This window comes from Oncorhynchus masou, chromosome 27 (genome assembly GCF_036934945.1).
Source record: "Oncorhynchus masou masou isolate Uvic2021 chromosome 27, UVic_Omas_1.1, whole genome shotgun sequence".
NCBI lineage: Eukaryota > Metazoa > Chordata > Actinopteri > Salmoniformes > Salmonidae > Oncorhynchus > Oncorhynchus masou.
In genome coordinates, this window is record NC_088238.1 from 64710037 (window position 1) to 64726790 (window position 16754).

Consider the following 16754-nt stretch of genomic DNA (forward strand, 5'->3'; position numbering starts at 1 on the left):
ATGTACTAAACTAGTGTACTAAACTGATGTACTAAACTGATGTACTAAACTGATGTACTAAACTGATGTTCTAAACTGATGTACTAAACTGATGTACTAAACTAGTGTACTAAACTGATGTACTAAACTAGTGTACTAAACTGATGTACTAAACTAGTGTACTAAACTGATGTACTAAACTGATGTACTAAACTGATGTACTAAACTAGTGTACTAAACTGATGTACTAAACTAGTGTACTAAACTGATGTACTAAACTGATGTACTAAACTGATGTACTAAACTGATGTACTAAACTAGTGTACTAAACTAGTGTACTAAACTAGTGTACTAAACTGATGTACTAAACTAGTGTACTAAACTGTTGTACTAAACTAGTGTACTAAACTGATGTACTAAACTGATGTACTAAACTGATGTACTAAACTGATGTACTAAACTAGTGTACTAAACTGATGTACTAAACTTGTGTACTAAACTGATGTACTGAACTAGTGTACTAAACTAGTGTACTAAACTGATGTACTAAACTAGTGTACTAAACTGATGTACTAAACTGATGTACTAAACTGATGTACTAAACTAGTGTACTAAACTGATGTACTAAACTAGTGTACTAAACTGATGTACTAAACTAGTGTACTAAACTGATGTACTAAACTGATGTACTAAACTGATGTACTAAACTGATGTACTAAACTAGTGTACTAAACTAGTGTACTAAACTAGTGTACTAAACTGATGTACTAAACTAGTGTACTAAACTGATGTACTAAACTGATGTACTAAACTGATGTACTAAACTAGTGTACTAAACTGATGTACTAAACTGATGTACTAAACTAGTGTACTAAACTGATGTACTAAACTAGTGTACTAAACTGATGTACTAAACTAGTGTACTAAACTAGTGTACTAAACTGATGTACTAAACTGATGTACTAAACTAGTGTACTAAACTGATGTACTAAACTGATGTACTAAACTGATGTACTAAACTAGTGTACTAAACTGATGTACTAAACTGATGTACTAAACTAGTGTACTAAACTGATGTACTAAACTGATGTACTAAACTAGTGTACTAAACTGATGTACTAAACTAGTGTACTAAACTGTCCCGTTTGGAACTGATGCTGTGTGTGTGTGTGTGTGTGTGTGTGTGTGTGTGTGTGTGTGTGTGTGTGTGTGTGTGTGTGTGTGTGTGTGTGTGTGTGTGTGTGTGTGTGTGTGTGTACAGGTATGTTGCTGGCAGGTCTGGTGCTGCGTAACGTACCGTACGTAACTGAGGCGGTCCACATTGAGCAGACCTGGTCAGCAGCTCTGAGGAACGTCGCTCTGGCCATCATACTGACCCGTGCTGGACTGGGCCTCAACCCTTCGGTACAGACAGACAGGCAGACAGTTAGTCAGTTAGTTAGTTTTCTCCATGGTTTTTACAGCTGAAGGTGTATGTGTTCAACAGGCTCTCCGCAGACTCAAGGCGGTGTGTGTGCGACTGGCAGTAGGACCGTGTACAGTGGAGGCATCAACAGTAGCTGTGATGTCTCACTTCCTGATGGGCTTGCCCTGGGTCTGGGGATTCGTACTGGGGTAAACACACACACCTCAACACAGTGTTACCTCGAGACAACATTAACATCCGTCTCTCAATTCAATTCAATTCAAGGGCTGTATTGGAAATGTTTACATTGTGAAATAGATCATAAACAAAAATAAACAATAAATAAATGAACAGTAAACATTATACTCACAACATTTCAAAAAGAATAGAGACATTTCAAATCTTATATTATGTCGACATACATTGTTGTGATGATTATGATTATGATGACATTAAGATGTGCAAAAAGTTCTGGTAGTCTTTAATATTAATATTTGAGTCGAAGATTAGTATTTGATCATGTATATGTTTTTGCTATTTGTTCTTTGTTATGGAGCCAACAAGATTGGAGAAGTGGTTCACCCATACATAATTCTTCATGTTGTTGTTTGCTTAGTGTTTTCCAATTTTCCCAGAAGTGGTTAGATTATACGGATTCATCAATTACATTGAGCTGATTTCTGACATGCTGTTCCTTCTTTGTAGTGTATTTCTGTATTGTTTTAGTGATTCCCCATAGTGAAGGCGTGGACTCAGGTTTTCTGGGTCTCTATGTTTTTGGTTGGACAGGTTTCTCAATTTCTTTCTTAGGTTTTTGCATTCTTCATCAAACCATTTGTCATTGTTGTTCATTTTCTTGACATTTTTAGGTTTGATAGGGAAGATGAGAGGTCAAATATTGCATTGCCTTTAAATTGTTTAACTTGGGTCAAACGTTTTGGGGAGCCTTCCACAATTTTCCCACAATAAGTTGGGTGAATTTTGGCCCAGAGCTGGTGTAACTGAGTCAGGTTTGTAGGCCTCCTTGCTCGCACACACTTTTTCAGTTCTGCAATAGGATTGAGGTTAGGGCTTTGTGATGGCCACTCCAATACCTTGACTTTGTTGTCCTTAAGCCATTTTACCACAACTTTGGAAGTATGCTTGGGGTCATTGTCCATTTGGAAGACACATTTGCAACCAAGCCTTAACTTCCTGACTGATGTCTTGAGATGTTGCTTCAATATATCCACATAATTTTCCTGCCTCATGATGCCATCTATTTTGTGAAGTGCACCAGTCCCTCCTGCAGCACAGCACCCCCACAACATGATGCTGCCACCCCCGTGCTTCACGGTTGGGATGGTGTTCTTCAGGTTGCAAAGCCTCCCCCTTTTCCTCCAAACATAACGGTGGTCATTATGGCCAAACAGTTCTATTTTTGTTTCATCAGACCAGAGGACATTTCTCCAAAAAGTACAATCTTTGTCCACATGTGCAGTTGCAAACCGTAATCTGGCTTTTTTTATGGCAGTTTTGGAGCAGTGGCTTCGTCCTTGCTGCGCGGCCTTTCAGGTTATGTTGATATAGGACTCGTTTTACTGTGGATATAGATACTTTGGTACCTGTTTCCTCCAACATCTTCACAAGATCCTTTGTTGTTGTTCTGGGATTGATTTGCACTTAATGCACCAAAGTACGTTCATCTCTAGGAGACAGAACATGTCTCCTTCCTGAGCGCTATGACGGCTGCGTGGTCCCATGGTGTTTATACTTGCGTACTATTGTTTGTACAGATGAACGTGGTTCCTTCAGGCGTTTGGAAATTGCTCCCAAGGTTGAACCAGACTTGTGGAAGTCTACAATTTTTCTTCTGGGGTCTTGGTTGATTTCTTTAGATTTTCCCATGATGTCAAGCAAAGAGGCACTGAGTTTGAAGTTAGGCCTTGAAATACATCCACAGGTACACCTCCAATTGACTCAAATCATGTCAATTAGCCCATCAGAAGCTTCTAAAGCCATGACATAATTTTCTGGAATTTTCCAAGCTGTTTCAAGGCAGTCTACTTAGTGTATTTAAACTTCTGACCCACTAGAATTGTGATATAGTGAATGTTAAGTGAAATAATGTGTCTGTAAACAATTGTTGAAAAAATGACTTGTGTCCTGCACAAAGTAGATGTCCTAAACAATTTGTCAAAACTATATTTTTGTAACAAGACATTTGTGGAGTGGTTGAAAAATCAAGTTTTAATGACTCCAACCTAATTTCAGAGACTTGAACATCCAGACTGACACACAGCACAGTACAGAAACCCGCTATGTTTAACTTATTTACAAAAAGGCCATATACAGATGTAGCACCTTAATTTGATCACTCTTGTTGCAGAGAATTTTCCCACACAGCAGGAAATGCAAACGTGTATTTGAGCTTTAAAAAGGCTTCTAAACTTTGTAATTTCTACTTTGAAAAATCAGACAAAAAATGTATCAACAGAAATTATAATCCACATAATAATTCACATGTCCTGTTGCTGAGGATTTTCCTGCTGTAGCTGGATGACATTATGATCCTATATCTGTATATTGAGTTGGTTTAGAGTAGTTGTCTGTGTCGATGAATAATAATGATTCGTGTTAAGGTGAACATCGTGTGCAGGTGTTAAGGCTGAAGGCTGATTCATGTGACTTACAGTGGAAAGGGAATAGCTTTGTGGATCAGGGACAAGTCATAACGTGACTGTACATACAGTACAAATCAAACGGTCGGACACACTTACTCGTTCCAGGGTTTTTCTATATTTTTTATATTTTATACATTGTGAAGACATCACAACTATGAAATAACACAATAAAGAATAATGTAGTAACCAAAAAAGTGTTAAACAAATCCAAATATATTGTATATATTTTAAGTAGCCACGCTTTGCCTTGATAAAAGCTTTGCACACTCCTAGCATTCTCTCAACCAGCTTCACCTGGAATGCTTTTTCAATAGTCTTGAAGGAATTCCCACATATGCTGAGTACTTGTTGGCTGCTTTTTCTTCACTCTGCGGTCCAACTCATCCCAGACCATCTCAATTGGGTTGAGGTCTGGTGATTGTGGAGGCCAGGTCATCTGATGAAGCACTCCACTACTCTCCATCTTGGTCAAATAGCCTTTACACAGCCTGGAGGTGTGTTGGGTCATTGTCCTGTTGAAATGAGAATGATAGTCCCACTAAGCGCAAACCAAATGGGATGGCGTATCACTGCAGAATGCTGTGGTAGCCATGCTGGTTAAGTGTGGATTGAATTATAAATATATCACTGACAGTGTCACCAGCAAAGCACCATCACACATCACACCTCCTCCTCCATGCTTCACGGTGGGAAATACACATGCAGAGGTCATCCGTTTATCTACTCTGCATCTCACAAAGACACAGCGCTTAAAACAAAAAAATCGCACATTTGGACTGAGTAGTGGTTTCTTTGTGTGGTTTCTTTGTAGCAATTCGACTATGAAGGTCTGATTCACATGTCTGTTACTTGAACTCCATGAAGCATTTATTTGGGCTGCAATTTCTGAGGCTGGTAACTCTAATGAACTTATCCTCTGAGGCAGAGTGTGTATGTAAACTTCCGACTTCAACTGTACATACCCAGTGTCCTACAGAGCTGCAGGAGTTGTGACCCATTTTTGTTGGTTATGTTGTCATAGTTGTGTCTAGGGGGGCATAAGGGGGAGGGAATGATGTCACCTCCAGGTAGCTGTTTGTCCCCCTGTGTGCTGAGGGTATCAGATTCTGGTCCGGTTCTGGCATTTAGGTCACCACAGACTAGTACATGTCCCTCGGCCTGCAAATGGTTGATCTCCCCCTCCAGGATGGAGAAGATGTCTTCATTAAAGGGGATTCAATTGGGGGGATATAGGTAGCACATGTGACACATTTTTTTGCTGTTTCCTTATTCATTTCTAGCCAGATGTAAAATGTTCCTGTTTTGACTATTTAATAGAGTGAGTTAGGTCTGCTCTATACCAAATTAGCATAGTCCCTCCCCTGCTTCACACCTGGTAGTGTGGTGGATGGGACTACCAGCTCTCTGTAACCTAGAGGACAACCAGTGGGTCCATCTCCTCTATACCACCCACCTGGTAGTGTGGTGGATGGGACTACCAGCTCTCTGTAACCTAGAGGACAACCAGTGGGTCCATCTCCTCTATACCACCCACCTGGTAGTGTGGTGGATGGGACTACCAGCTCTCTGTAACCTAGAGGACAACCAGTGGGTCTGTCTCCTCTATACCACCCACCTGGTAGTTTGGTGGATGGGACTACCAGCTCTCTGTAACCTCGAGGACAACCAGTGGGTCCATCTCCTCTATACCACACACCTGGTAGTGTGGTGGATGGGACTACCAGCTCTCTGTAACCTAGAGGGCAACCAGTGGGTCCATCTCCTCTATACCACCCACCTGGTATTTTGGTGGATGGGACTACCAGCTCTCTGTAACCTAGAGGACAACCAGTGGGTCCATCTCATCTATACCAGGTTTCTTGTAGGATGACAACGTCTATATTTCCAATTTCTTTGATGAAGTCTGGGTTCCTGCTCTTTAGGCCAAAGGCAGATGACCTCTGACCTTGTATATTCCAGGATGAGATAGTAAAAGCTTTGTGTACCATAGTGTTGTTTTGTGTGGTTTAGGGCCGGACCATCACAGTAGGTGTGAGCAGAGCATGTTGAGCATCTGATACAAACCTCTTAGGTCACAGGATGGGGCTCGGGGGGCGGGTGGATTAGTGGGGGTTGGGCATGTTGCAACCCTCTCTCTCTATCTCTCTGATGTCTCATTCTGTCTCTGATGTCTCATTCTCTCTCCCTCTCTCTCCATCTCTCTCTGATGTTTCATTCTCTCTCTCTCCCTCTCCCTCTCTCTCCCTCTCTCTCTCTCTCTCTCTCTCTCTCTCTCTCTCTGTCTTTCTCCCTCTCTCTCTCTCTCTCTCTCCCTCCCTCTCCCCCCCTCTCTCTCTCTCTCTCTCTCTCTCTCTCTCTCTCTCTCTCTGATGTCTCATTCTCTCTCTCTCTCTCTCTCTCTCTCTCTCTCTCTCTCTCTCTCTCTCCCTCTCCCTCCCTCTCTCTCTCTCTCTCTCTCCTTCTCTCTCTCTCTTTCTATCTCTCTCTCTGATGTCTCATTCTGTCTCTCTCTCTCTCTCTCCCTCTCTCTCTCTCTCTCTCCCTCTCTCTCTCTCTCTCTCTCTCTGTCTCTAGGTTTGTTCTGAGTGCTGTATCCCCAGCGGTGGTGGTGCCCTCCATGTTGTTACTCCAGAAGGATGGCTACGGCGTGGAGAAGGGAATCCCTACTCTGCTGATGGCTGCTGGGAGTTTTGATGACATCCTGGCCATCACAGGTTTCACCACCTGTCTGGGCGTGGCCTTCGCCTCAGGTAAGTGAACATGTGACCACAGGGTTCTCAGCAGAAGCGACCCGCCAATTAGACAGAACAATCCGTCGTTCACACCAGGCTGAAGCCCCATTGACTTCCTATTGCCACCTGGCAGCATCCAGGTTACATCTGACCACTAAACACAGTAGTATAACATCCAGGTTACATCTGACCACTAAAACTACAGGTTTTAGTTGGTATAACCAGTCTGTGTCCCCCTTCAGGTTTTAGTTGGTATAACCAGTCTGTCTCCCCCTTCAGGTTTTAGTTGGTATAACTTAACTGTCTCCCCTACAGGTTTTAGTTGGTATAACCTGTCTGTCTCCCCTACAGGTTCTAGTTGGTATAACCAGTCTGTGTCCCCCTTCAGGTTTTAGTTGGTATAACCAGTCTGTCTCCCCCTTCAGGTTTTAGTTGGTATAACCTGTCTGTCTCCCCTACAGGTTTTAGTTGGTATAACCTGTCTGTCTCCCCCTATAGGTTTTAGTTGGTATAACCAGTCTGTCTCCCACTTCAGGTTTTAGTTGGTATAACCAGTCTGTCTCCCCCTTCAGGTTTTAGTTGGTATAACCTGTCTGTCTCCCCTACAGGTTTTAGTTGGTATAATCTAACTGTCTCCCACCACAGGTTCTAGTTGGTATAATCTGGGTCGGGGGGTGCTGGAGGTGGGAGGAGGAACAATCATCGGAATCATTCTTGGATTTTTCCTCCGTTTTTTCCCCAGCAGAGACCAGGTAAGATCATCACGTTGTGTGTCTCTGTCTGTGGATGTGTGGGTTTTGAGAGTGCGGGTGGGTAGGTGGGTCTGTGCTACACTCATTTATATTATCAGTTAATACACACCTTCCATTCACATGGATTTACGTTTCATGACACAAATTCCAGCTATAGAGCCAGTCTCAGTGATAGAGCTGTAGAGCCAGTCTCAGTGATAGAGCTATAGAGCCAGTCTCAGTGATAGAGCTATAGAGCCAGTCTCAGTGATAGAGCTATAGAGCCAGTCTCAGTGATAGAGCTATAGAGCCAGTCTCAGTGATAGAGCTATAGAGCCAGTCTCAGTGATAGAGCTATAGAGCCAGTCTCAGTGATAGAGCTATAAAGCCAGTCTCAGTGATAGAGCTATAGAGCCAGTCTCAGTGATAGAGCTATAGAGCCAGTCTCAGTGATAGAGCTATAGAGCCAGTCTCAGTGATAGAGCTATAGAGCCAGTCTCGGTGATAGAGCTATAAAGCCAGTCTCAGTGATAGAGCTATAGAGCCAGTCTCAGTGATAGAGCTATAGAGCCAGTCTCAGTGATAGAGCTATAGAGCCAGTCTCAGTGATAGAGCTATAGAGCCAGTCTCAGTGATAGAGCTATAAAGCCAGTCTCAGTGATAGAGCTATAAAGCCAGTCTCAGTGATAGAGCTATAGAGCCAGTCTCAGTGATAGAGCTATGAAGCCAGTTTCAGTGATAGAGCTATAGAGCCAGTCTCAGTGATAGAGCTATAGAGCCAGTCTCAGTGATAGAGCTATAGAGCCAGTCTCAGTGGTAGAGCTATAGAGCCAGTCTCAGTGATAGAGCTATAGAGCCAGTCTCAGTGATAGAGCTATAGAGTCAGTCTCAGTGATAGAGCTATAGAGCCAGTCTCAGTGATAGAGCTATAGAGCCAGTCTCAGTGATAGAGCTATAGAGCCAGTCTCAGTGATAGAGCTATAGAGCCAGTCTCAGTGATAGAGCTATAGAGCCAGTCTCAGTGATAGAGCTATAGTGCCAGTCTCAGTGATAGAGCTATAGAGCCAGTCTCAGTGATAGAGCTATAGAGCCAGTCTCAGTGGTAGAGCTATAAAGCCAGTCTCAGTGATAGAGCTATAGAGCCAGTGTCAGTGATAGAGCTATAAATCCAGTCTCAGTTATAGAGCTATAGAGCCAGTCTCAGTGATAGAGCTATAGAGCCAGTCTCAGTGATAGAGCTATAAAGCCAGTCTCAGTGATAGAGCTATAGAGCCAGTCTCAGTGATAGAGCTATAGAGCCAGTCTCAGTGATAGAGCTATAGAGCCAGTCTCGGTGATAGAGCTATAGAGCCAGTCTCGGTGATAGAGCTATAAAGCCAGTCTCAGTGATAGAGCTATAGAGCCAGTCTCAGTGATAGAGCTATAGAGCCAGTCTCAGTGATAGAGCTATAGAGCCAGTCTCAGTGATAGAGCTATAGAGCCAGTCTCAGTGATAGAGCTATAAAGCCAGTCTCAGTGATAGAGCTATAGAGCCAGTCTCAGTGATAGAGCTATAGAGCCAGTCTCAGTGATAGAGCTATGAAGCCAGTTTCAGTGATAGAGCTATAGAGCCAGTCTCAGTGATAGAGCTATAGAGCCAGTCTCAGTGATAGAGCTATAGAGCCAGTCTCAGTGATAGAGCTATAGAGCCAGTCTCAGTGATAGAGCTATAGAGCCAGTCTCAGTGATAGAGCTATGAAGCCAGTTTCAGTGATAGAGCTATAGAGCCAGTCTCAGTGATAGAGCTATAGAGCCAGTCTCAGTGATAGAGCTATAGAGCCAGTCTCAGTGGTAGAGCTATAGAGCCAGTCTCAGTGATAGAGCTATAGAGCCAGTCTCAGTGATAGAGCTATAGAGTCAGTCTCAGTGATAGAGCTATAGAGCCAGTCTCAGTGATAGAGCTATAGAGCCAGTCTCAGTGATAGAGCTATAGAGCCAGTCTCAGTGATAGAGCTATAGAGCCAGTCTCAGTGATAGAGCTATAGAGCCAGTCTCAGTGATAGAGCTATAGTGCCAGTCTCAGTGATAGAGCTATAGAGCCAGTCTCAGTGATAGAGCTATAGAGCCAGTCTCAGTGTTAGAGCTATAAAGCCAGTCTCAGTGATAGAGCTATAGAGCCAGTCTCAGTGATAGAGCTATAGAGCCAGTCTCAGTGATAGAGCTATAGAGCCAGTCTCAGTGATAGAGCTATAGAGCCAGTCTCAGTGATAGAGCTATAAAGCCAGTCTCAGTGATAGAGCTATAGAGCCAGTCTCAGTGATAGAGCTATAGAGCCAGTCTCAGTGATAGAGCTATGAAGCCAGTTTCAGTGATAGAGCTATAGAGCCAGTCTCAGTGATAGAGCTATAGAGCCAGTCTCAGTGATAGAGCTATAGAGCCAGTCTCAGTGATAGAGCTATAGAGCCAGTCTCAGTGATAGAGCTATAAAGCCAGTCTCAGTGATAGAGCTATAGAGCCAGTCTCAGTGATAGAGCTATAGAGCCAGTCTCAGTGATAGAGCTATAGAGCCAGTCTCAGTGATAGAGCTATAGAGCCAGTCTCAGTGATAGAGCTATAAAGCCAGTCTCAGTGATAGAGCTATAAAGCCAGTCTCAGTGATAGAGCTATAAAGCCAGTCTCAGTGATAGAGGTATAACTTGATGTAGGGGGCAGTATTGAGTAGATTGGAAGAAAAAGGTGCCCAGATTAAACTCTCTGCTACTCAGGCCCAGTTGCTAATATCTGCATATTATTGGTAGATTTGGATAGAAAACACTCTGAAGTTTCTAAAACGATTTGAATGATGTCCGTGAGTATAAAAGAACTCATATGGCATGCAAAAAATCCAAACAGGAAGTGGGAAATCTGAGGTTTGTAGGTTTTCAACTCATCCCCTATTGAAGATACAGTGAGATATTGGTAATCTTGCACTTCCTACGGCTTCCACTAGATGTCAACAGTCTTTAGAAACTTGTTTGATGCTTCTACTGTGAGGTGGGGGCGAATGTGAGGGGAATGAGTCAGATGTCTGCCAGAGAGCCATGAGCTGACCACGGTTGGAACGGTTGGAACATTATTGAAGATTTATGTTAAAAACATCATAAAGATTGATTCTATACTTTGTTTGACATGTTTCTGCGGACTGTAACGGAACTTTTTGACTTTTCGTCTCCTCGTGCGTCATGAATTTGGATTACAGGGCTGAACGCACTAACAAAAGGAGATATTTGGACATAAATGATCAACTTTATTGAACAAATCCAATATTTATTGTGGAACTGGGATTCCTGGGAGTGTATTCTGATGAAGATCATCAAAGGTAAGTGAATATTTATAATGTTTATTTCTGACTAATGTTGACTCCACAACATGGCGGATATCTCTTTGGCTGTTTTGGTCTCTGAGTGCTGTACTCAGATTATTGCCTGGTTTCCTTTTCCGTAAAGTTTTTTTGAAATCTGACACAGCGTTTGAGGAGAAGTGGATCTAAAGTTCCATGTATAATAGTTGTATCTTTTATCAATGTTTATGATGAGTATTTCTGTAAATGAATGTGGCTCTCGGCAAAATCACCGGATGTTTTGGAACTACTGAACATAACACGCCAATGTAAACTGAGATTTTTGGATATAAATATGAACTTTATCGAACAAAACATACATGTATTGTGTAACATGAAGTCCTATGAGTGTCATCTGATGAAGATCATCAAAGGTTAGTGATTCATTGTATCTCTAATTGTGCTTTTTGTGACTCCTCTCTTTGGCTGGAAAAATGCCTGTGTTTTTCTGTGACTTGGCAGTGACGTAACATAATCATTTGGTGTGCTTTCGCTGTAAAGCCGTTTTGAAATCGGACACTGTGGTAACATTAACAACAAGATTTCCTTTAAAATGGTATAAGATACTTGTATATTTGAGGAAATTTAATTATGAGATTTCTGTTGTTTTGAATTTGGTGCTCTGCACTTTCACTGGCTGTTGTCATATTGATCCCATTAGCGGGATCTCAGCGGTAGACCTATAGCTATAGAGCCAGTCTCAGTGGTAGCCCTATAGCTGTTAGATCCAGTCTCAGTGGTAGACCTATAGCTATAGATCCAGTCTCAGTGATAAAGCTATAGAGCCAGTCTCAGTGGTAGACCTATAGCTATAGATCCAGTCTCAGTGGTAGACCTATAGCTATAGATCCAGTCTCAGTGATAAAGCTATAGAGCCAGTCTCAGTGGTAGACCTATAGCTATAGAGCCAGTCTCAGTGGTAGACCTATAGTTATTGAGCCAGTCTCAGTGGTAGGCCTATAGCTATAGAGCCAGTCTCAGTGGTAGACCTATAGATAATAAGCCAGTCTCAGTGGTAGACCTATAGTTACTGAGCCAGTCTCAGTGGTAGACCTATAGTTACTGAGCCAGTCTCAGTGGTAGACCTATAGTTACTGAGCCAGTCTCAGTGGTAGACCTATAGTTACTGAGCCAGTGTCAGTGGTAGACCTATAGTTACTGAGCCAGTCTCAGTGGTAGACCTATAGTTACTGAGCCAGTCTCAATGGTAAACCTATAGTTACTGAGCCAGTCTCAATGGTAGACCTATAGTTACTGAGCCAGTCTCAGTGGTAGACCTATAGTTACTGAGCCAGTCTCAGTGGTAGACCTATAGATACTGAGCCAGTCTCAGTGGTAGACCTATAGATACTGAGCCAGTCTCAGTGGTAGACCTATAGTTACTGAGCCAGTCTCAATGGTAGACCTATAGTTACTGAGCCAGTCTCAGTGGTAGACCTATAGTTACTGAGCCAGTCTCAGTGGTAGACCTATAGATACTGAGCCAGTCTCAGTGGTAGACCTATAGATACTGAGCCAGTCTCAGTGGTAGACCTATAGATACTGAGCCAGTCTCAGTGGTAGACCTATAGATACTGAGCCAGTCTCAGTGGTAGACCTATAGATACTGAGCCAGTCTCAGTGGTAGACCTATAGACACTGAGCCAGTCTCAGTGGTAGACCTATAGATACTGAGCCAGTCTCAGTGGTAGACCTATAGATACTGAGCCAGTCTCAGTGGTAGACCTATAGATACTGAGCCAGTCTCAGTGGTAGACCTATAGATACTGAGCCAGGGACTCATGGTTCTTACACACAACAGGATTCGTGACTATTCAATGTACACTACCGGTCAAATGTCGTTCTGCACACCACTGTTGTACTGAGCCTGTTTTCTGTCTGTTTGTTGCCGCCTGTCAGCTTGCACCATTCTTGCCATTCTCCTTTGACCTCTCTCATTAACGAGCTGTTTTCACCCACAGGACTGCCGCTGACTGGATGTGTTTTGTTTGTCACACCCTTTTGAATGTGCACAACAAAACATTAGGAACACATGGCCCTTTTGAACAGCCACAACAAAACATTAGGAACACATGGCCCTTTTGAACAGCCACAACAAAACATTAGGAACACATGGCCCTTTTGAACAGCCACAACAAAACATTAGGAACACATGGCCCTTTTGAACAGCCCCCAAACAAAAGATTAGGAACACATGGCCCTTTTGAACAGCCCCCAAACAAAAGATTAGGAACCCATAGCCCTTTTGAACAGCCCCCAAAACATTAGGAACACATGGCCCTTTTGAACAGCCCCCAAACAAAACATTAGGAACACATGGCCCTTTTGAACAGCCACAACAAAACATTAGGAACACATGGCCCTTTTGAACAGCCCCCCAACAAAACATTAGGAACACATGGCCCTTTTGAACAGCCACAACAAAACATTAGGAACACATGGCCCTTTTGAACATGCACAACAAAACATTAGGAACACATGGCCCTTTTGAACAGCCACAACAAAACATTAGGAACACATGGCCCTTTTGAACAGCCCCCAAACAAAAGATTAGGAACCCATAGCCCTTTTGAACAGCCCCCAAAACATTAGGAACACATGGCCCTTTTGAACAGCCCCCAAACAAAACATTAGGAACACATGGCCCTTTTGAACAGCCACAACAAAACATTAGGAACACATGGCCCTTTTGAACAGCCCCCCAACAAAACATTAGGAACACATGGCCCTTTTGAACAGCCACAACAAAACATTAGGAACACATGGCCCTTTTGAACATGCACAACAAAACATTAGGAACACATGGCCCTTTTGAACAGCCCCCAAACAAAAGATTAGGAACCCATAGCCCTTTTGAACAGCCCCAAAACATTAGGAACACATGGCCCTTTTGAACAGCCCCCAAACAAAACATTAGGAACACATGGCCCTTTTGAACAGCCACAACAAAACATTAGGAACACATGGCCCTTTTGAACAGCCCCCCAACAAAACATTAGGAACACATGGCTCTTTTGAACAGCCCCCCAACAAAACATTAGGAACACATGGCCCTTTTGAACAGCCCCCCAACAAAACATTAGGAACACATGGCCCTTTTGAACAGCCCCCCAACAAAACATTAGGAACACATGGCCCTTTTGAACAGCCCCCAAACAAAACATTAGGAACACATGGCCCTTTTGAACAGCCCCCAAACAAAACATTAGGAACACATGGCCCTTTTGAACAGCCACAACAAAACATTAGGAACACATGGCCCTTTTGAACATGCACAACAAAACATTAGGAACACATGGCCCTTTTGAACAGCCCCCAAACAAAAGATTAGGAACCCATAGCCCTTTTGAACAGCCCCCAAAACATTAGGAACACATGGCCCTTTTGAACAGCCCCCAAACAAAACATTAGGAACACATGGCCCTTTTGAACAGCCACAACAAAACATTAGGAACACATGGCCCTTTTGAACAGCCCCCAACAAAACATTAGGAACACATGGCCCTTTTGAACAGCCCCCAAAACATTAGGAACACATGGCCCTTTTGAACAGCCCCCAACAAAACATTAAAAACACATGGCTCTTTTGAACAGCCACAACAAAACATTAGGAACACATGGCCCTTTTGAACAGCCCCCCAACAAAACATTAGGAACACATGGCTCTTTTGAACAGCCCCCCAACAAAACATTAGGAACACATGGCCCTTTTGAACAGCCCCCAACAAAACATTAGGAACACATGGCCCTTTTGAACAGCCCCCAACAAAACATTAGGAACACATGGCCCTTTTGAACAGCCCCCAAACAAAACATTAGGAACACATGGCCCTTTTGAACAGCCCCCAAACAAAACATTAGGAACACATGGCCCTTTTGAACAGCCACAATAAAACATTAGGAACACATGGCCCTTTTGAACAGCCCCCCAACAAAACATTAGGAACACATGGCCCTTTTGAACAGCCCCCAAACAAAACATTAGGAACACATGGCCCTTTTGAACAGCCCCCAAACAAAACATTAGGAACACATGGCCCTTTTGAACAGCCACAAAAAAACATTAGGAACACATGGCCCTTTTGAACAGCCCCCAACAAAACATTAGGAACACATGGCCCTTTTGAACAGCCACAACAAAACATTAGGAACACATGGCCCTTTTGAACAGCCACAACAAAACATTAGGAACACATGGCCCTTTTGAACAGCCACAACAAAACATTAGGAACACATGGCCCTTTTGAACAGCCCCCCAACAAAACATTAGGAACACATGGCCCTTTTGAACAGCCACAACAAAACATTAGGAACACATGGCCCTTTTGAACATGCACAACAAAACATTAGGAACACATGGCCCTTTTGAACAGCCACAACAAAACATTAGGAACACATGGCCCTTTTGAACAGCCCCCAAACAAAAGATTAGGAACCCATAGCCCTTTTGAACAGCCCCCAAAACATTAGGAACACATGGCCCTTTTGAACAGCCCCCAAACAAAACATTAGGAACACATGGCCCTTTTGAACAGCCACAACAAAACATTAGGAACACATGGCCCTTTTGAACAGCCCCCCAACAAAACATTAGGAACACATGGCCCTTTTGAACAGCCACAACAAAACATTAGGAACACATGGCCCTTTTGAACATGCACAACAAAACATTAGGAACACATGGCCCTTTTGAACAGCCCCCAAACAAAAGATTAGGAACCCATAGCCCTTTTGAACAGCCCCCAAAACATTAGGAACACATGGCCCTTTTGAACAGCCCCCAAACAAAACATTAGGAACACATGGCCCTTTTGAACAGCCACAACAAAACATTAGGAACACATGGCCCTTTTGAACAGCCCCCCAACAAAACATTAGGAACACATGGCTCTTTTGAACAGCCCCCCAACAAAACATTAGGAACACATGGCCCTTTTGAACAGCCCCCAACAAAACATTAGGAACACATGGCCCTTTTGAACAGCCCCCAACAAAACATTAGGAACACATGGCCCTTTTGAACAGCCCCCAAACAAAACATTAGGAACACATGGCCCTTTTGAACAGCCCCCAAACAAAACATTAGGAACACATGGCCCTTTTGAACAGCCACAACAAAACATTAGGAACACATGGCCCTTTTGAACATGCACAACAAAACATTAGGAACACATGGCCCTTTTGAACAGCCCCCAAACAAAAGATTAGGAACCCATAGCCCTTTTGAACAGCCCCCAAAACATTAGGAACACATGGCCCTTTTGAACAGCCCCCAAACAAAACATTAGGAACACATGGCCCTTTTGAACAGCCACAACAAAACATTAGGAACACATGGCCCTTTTGAACAGCCCCCAACAAAACATTAGGAACACATGGCCCTTTTGAACAGCCCCCAAAACATTAGGAACACATGGCCCTTTTGAACAGCCCCCAACAAAACATTAAAAACACATGGCTCTTTTGAACAGCCACAACAAAACATTAGGAACACATGGCCCTTTTGAACAGCCCCCCAACAAAACATTAGGAACACATGGCTCTTTTGAACAGCCCCCCAACAAAACATTAGGAACACATGGCCCTTTTGAACAGCCCCCCAACAAAACATTAGGAACACATGGCCCTTTTGAACAGCCCCCAACAAAACATTAGGAACACATGGCCCTTTTGAACAGCCCCCAAACAAAACATTAGGAACACATGGCCCTTTTGAACAGCCCCCAAACAAAACATTAGGAACACATGGCCCTTTTGAACAGCCACAATAAAACATTAGGAACACATGGCCCTTTTGAACAGCCCCCCAACAAAACATTAGGAACACATGGCCCTTTTGAACAGCCCCCAAACAAAACATTAGGAACACATGGCCCTTTTGAACAG

The 16754-nt window shown here is 43.2% G+C and overlaps 1 protein-coding gene across 1 annotated transcript in view; it reads left to right on the forward strand.

Moving 5' to 3' along the window:
* The window catches only part of LOC135516524 (sodium/hydrogen exchanger 9B2-like), a 44373-nt gene that overhangs the window by 7033 nt on the left and 20586 nt on the right, over positions 1-16754 (forward strand). The window contains exons 4-7 of the mRNA XM_064940871.1: positions 1241-1383; positions 1466-1593; positions 6622-6797; positions 7425-7531. Of these exons, the coding sequence (XP_064796943.1) occupies positions 1241-1383; positions 1466-1593; positions 6622-6797; positions 7425-7531 (554 nt within the window). The remainder of the gene's footprint in view (positions 1-1240; positions 1384-1465; positions 1594-6621; positions 6798-7424; positions 7532-16754) is intronic.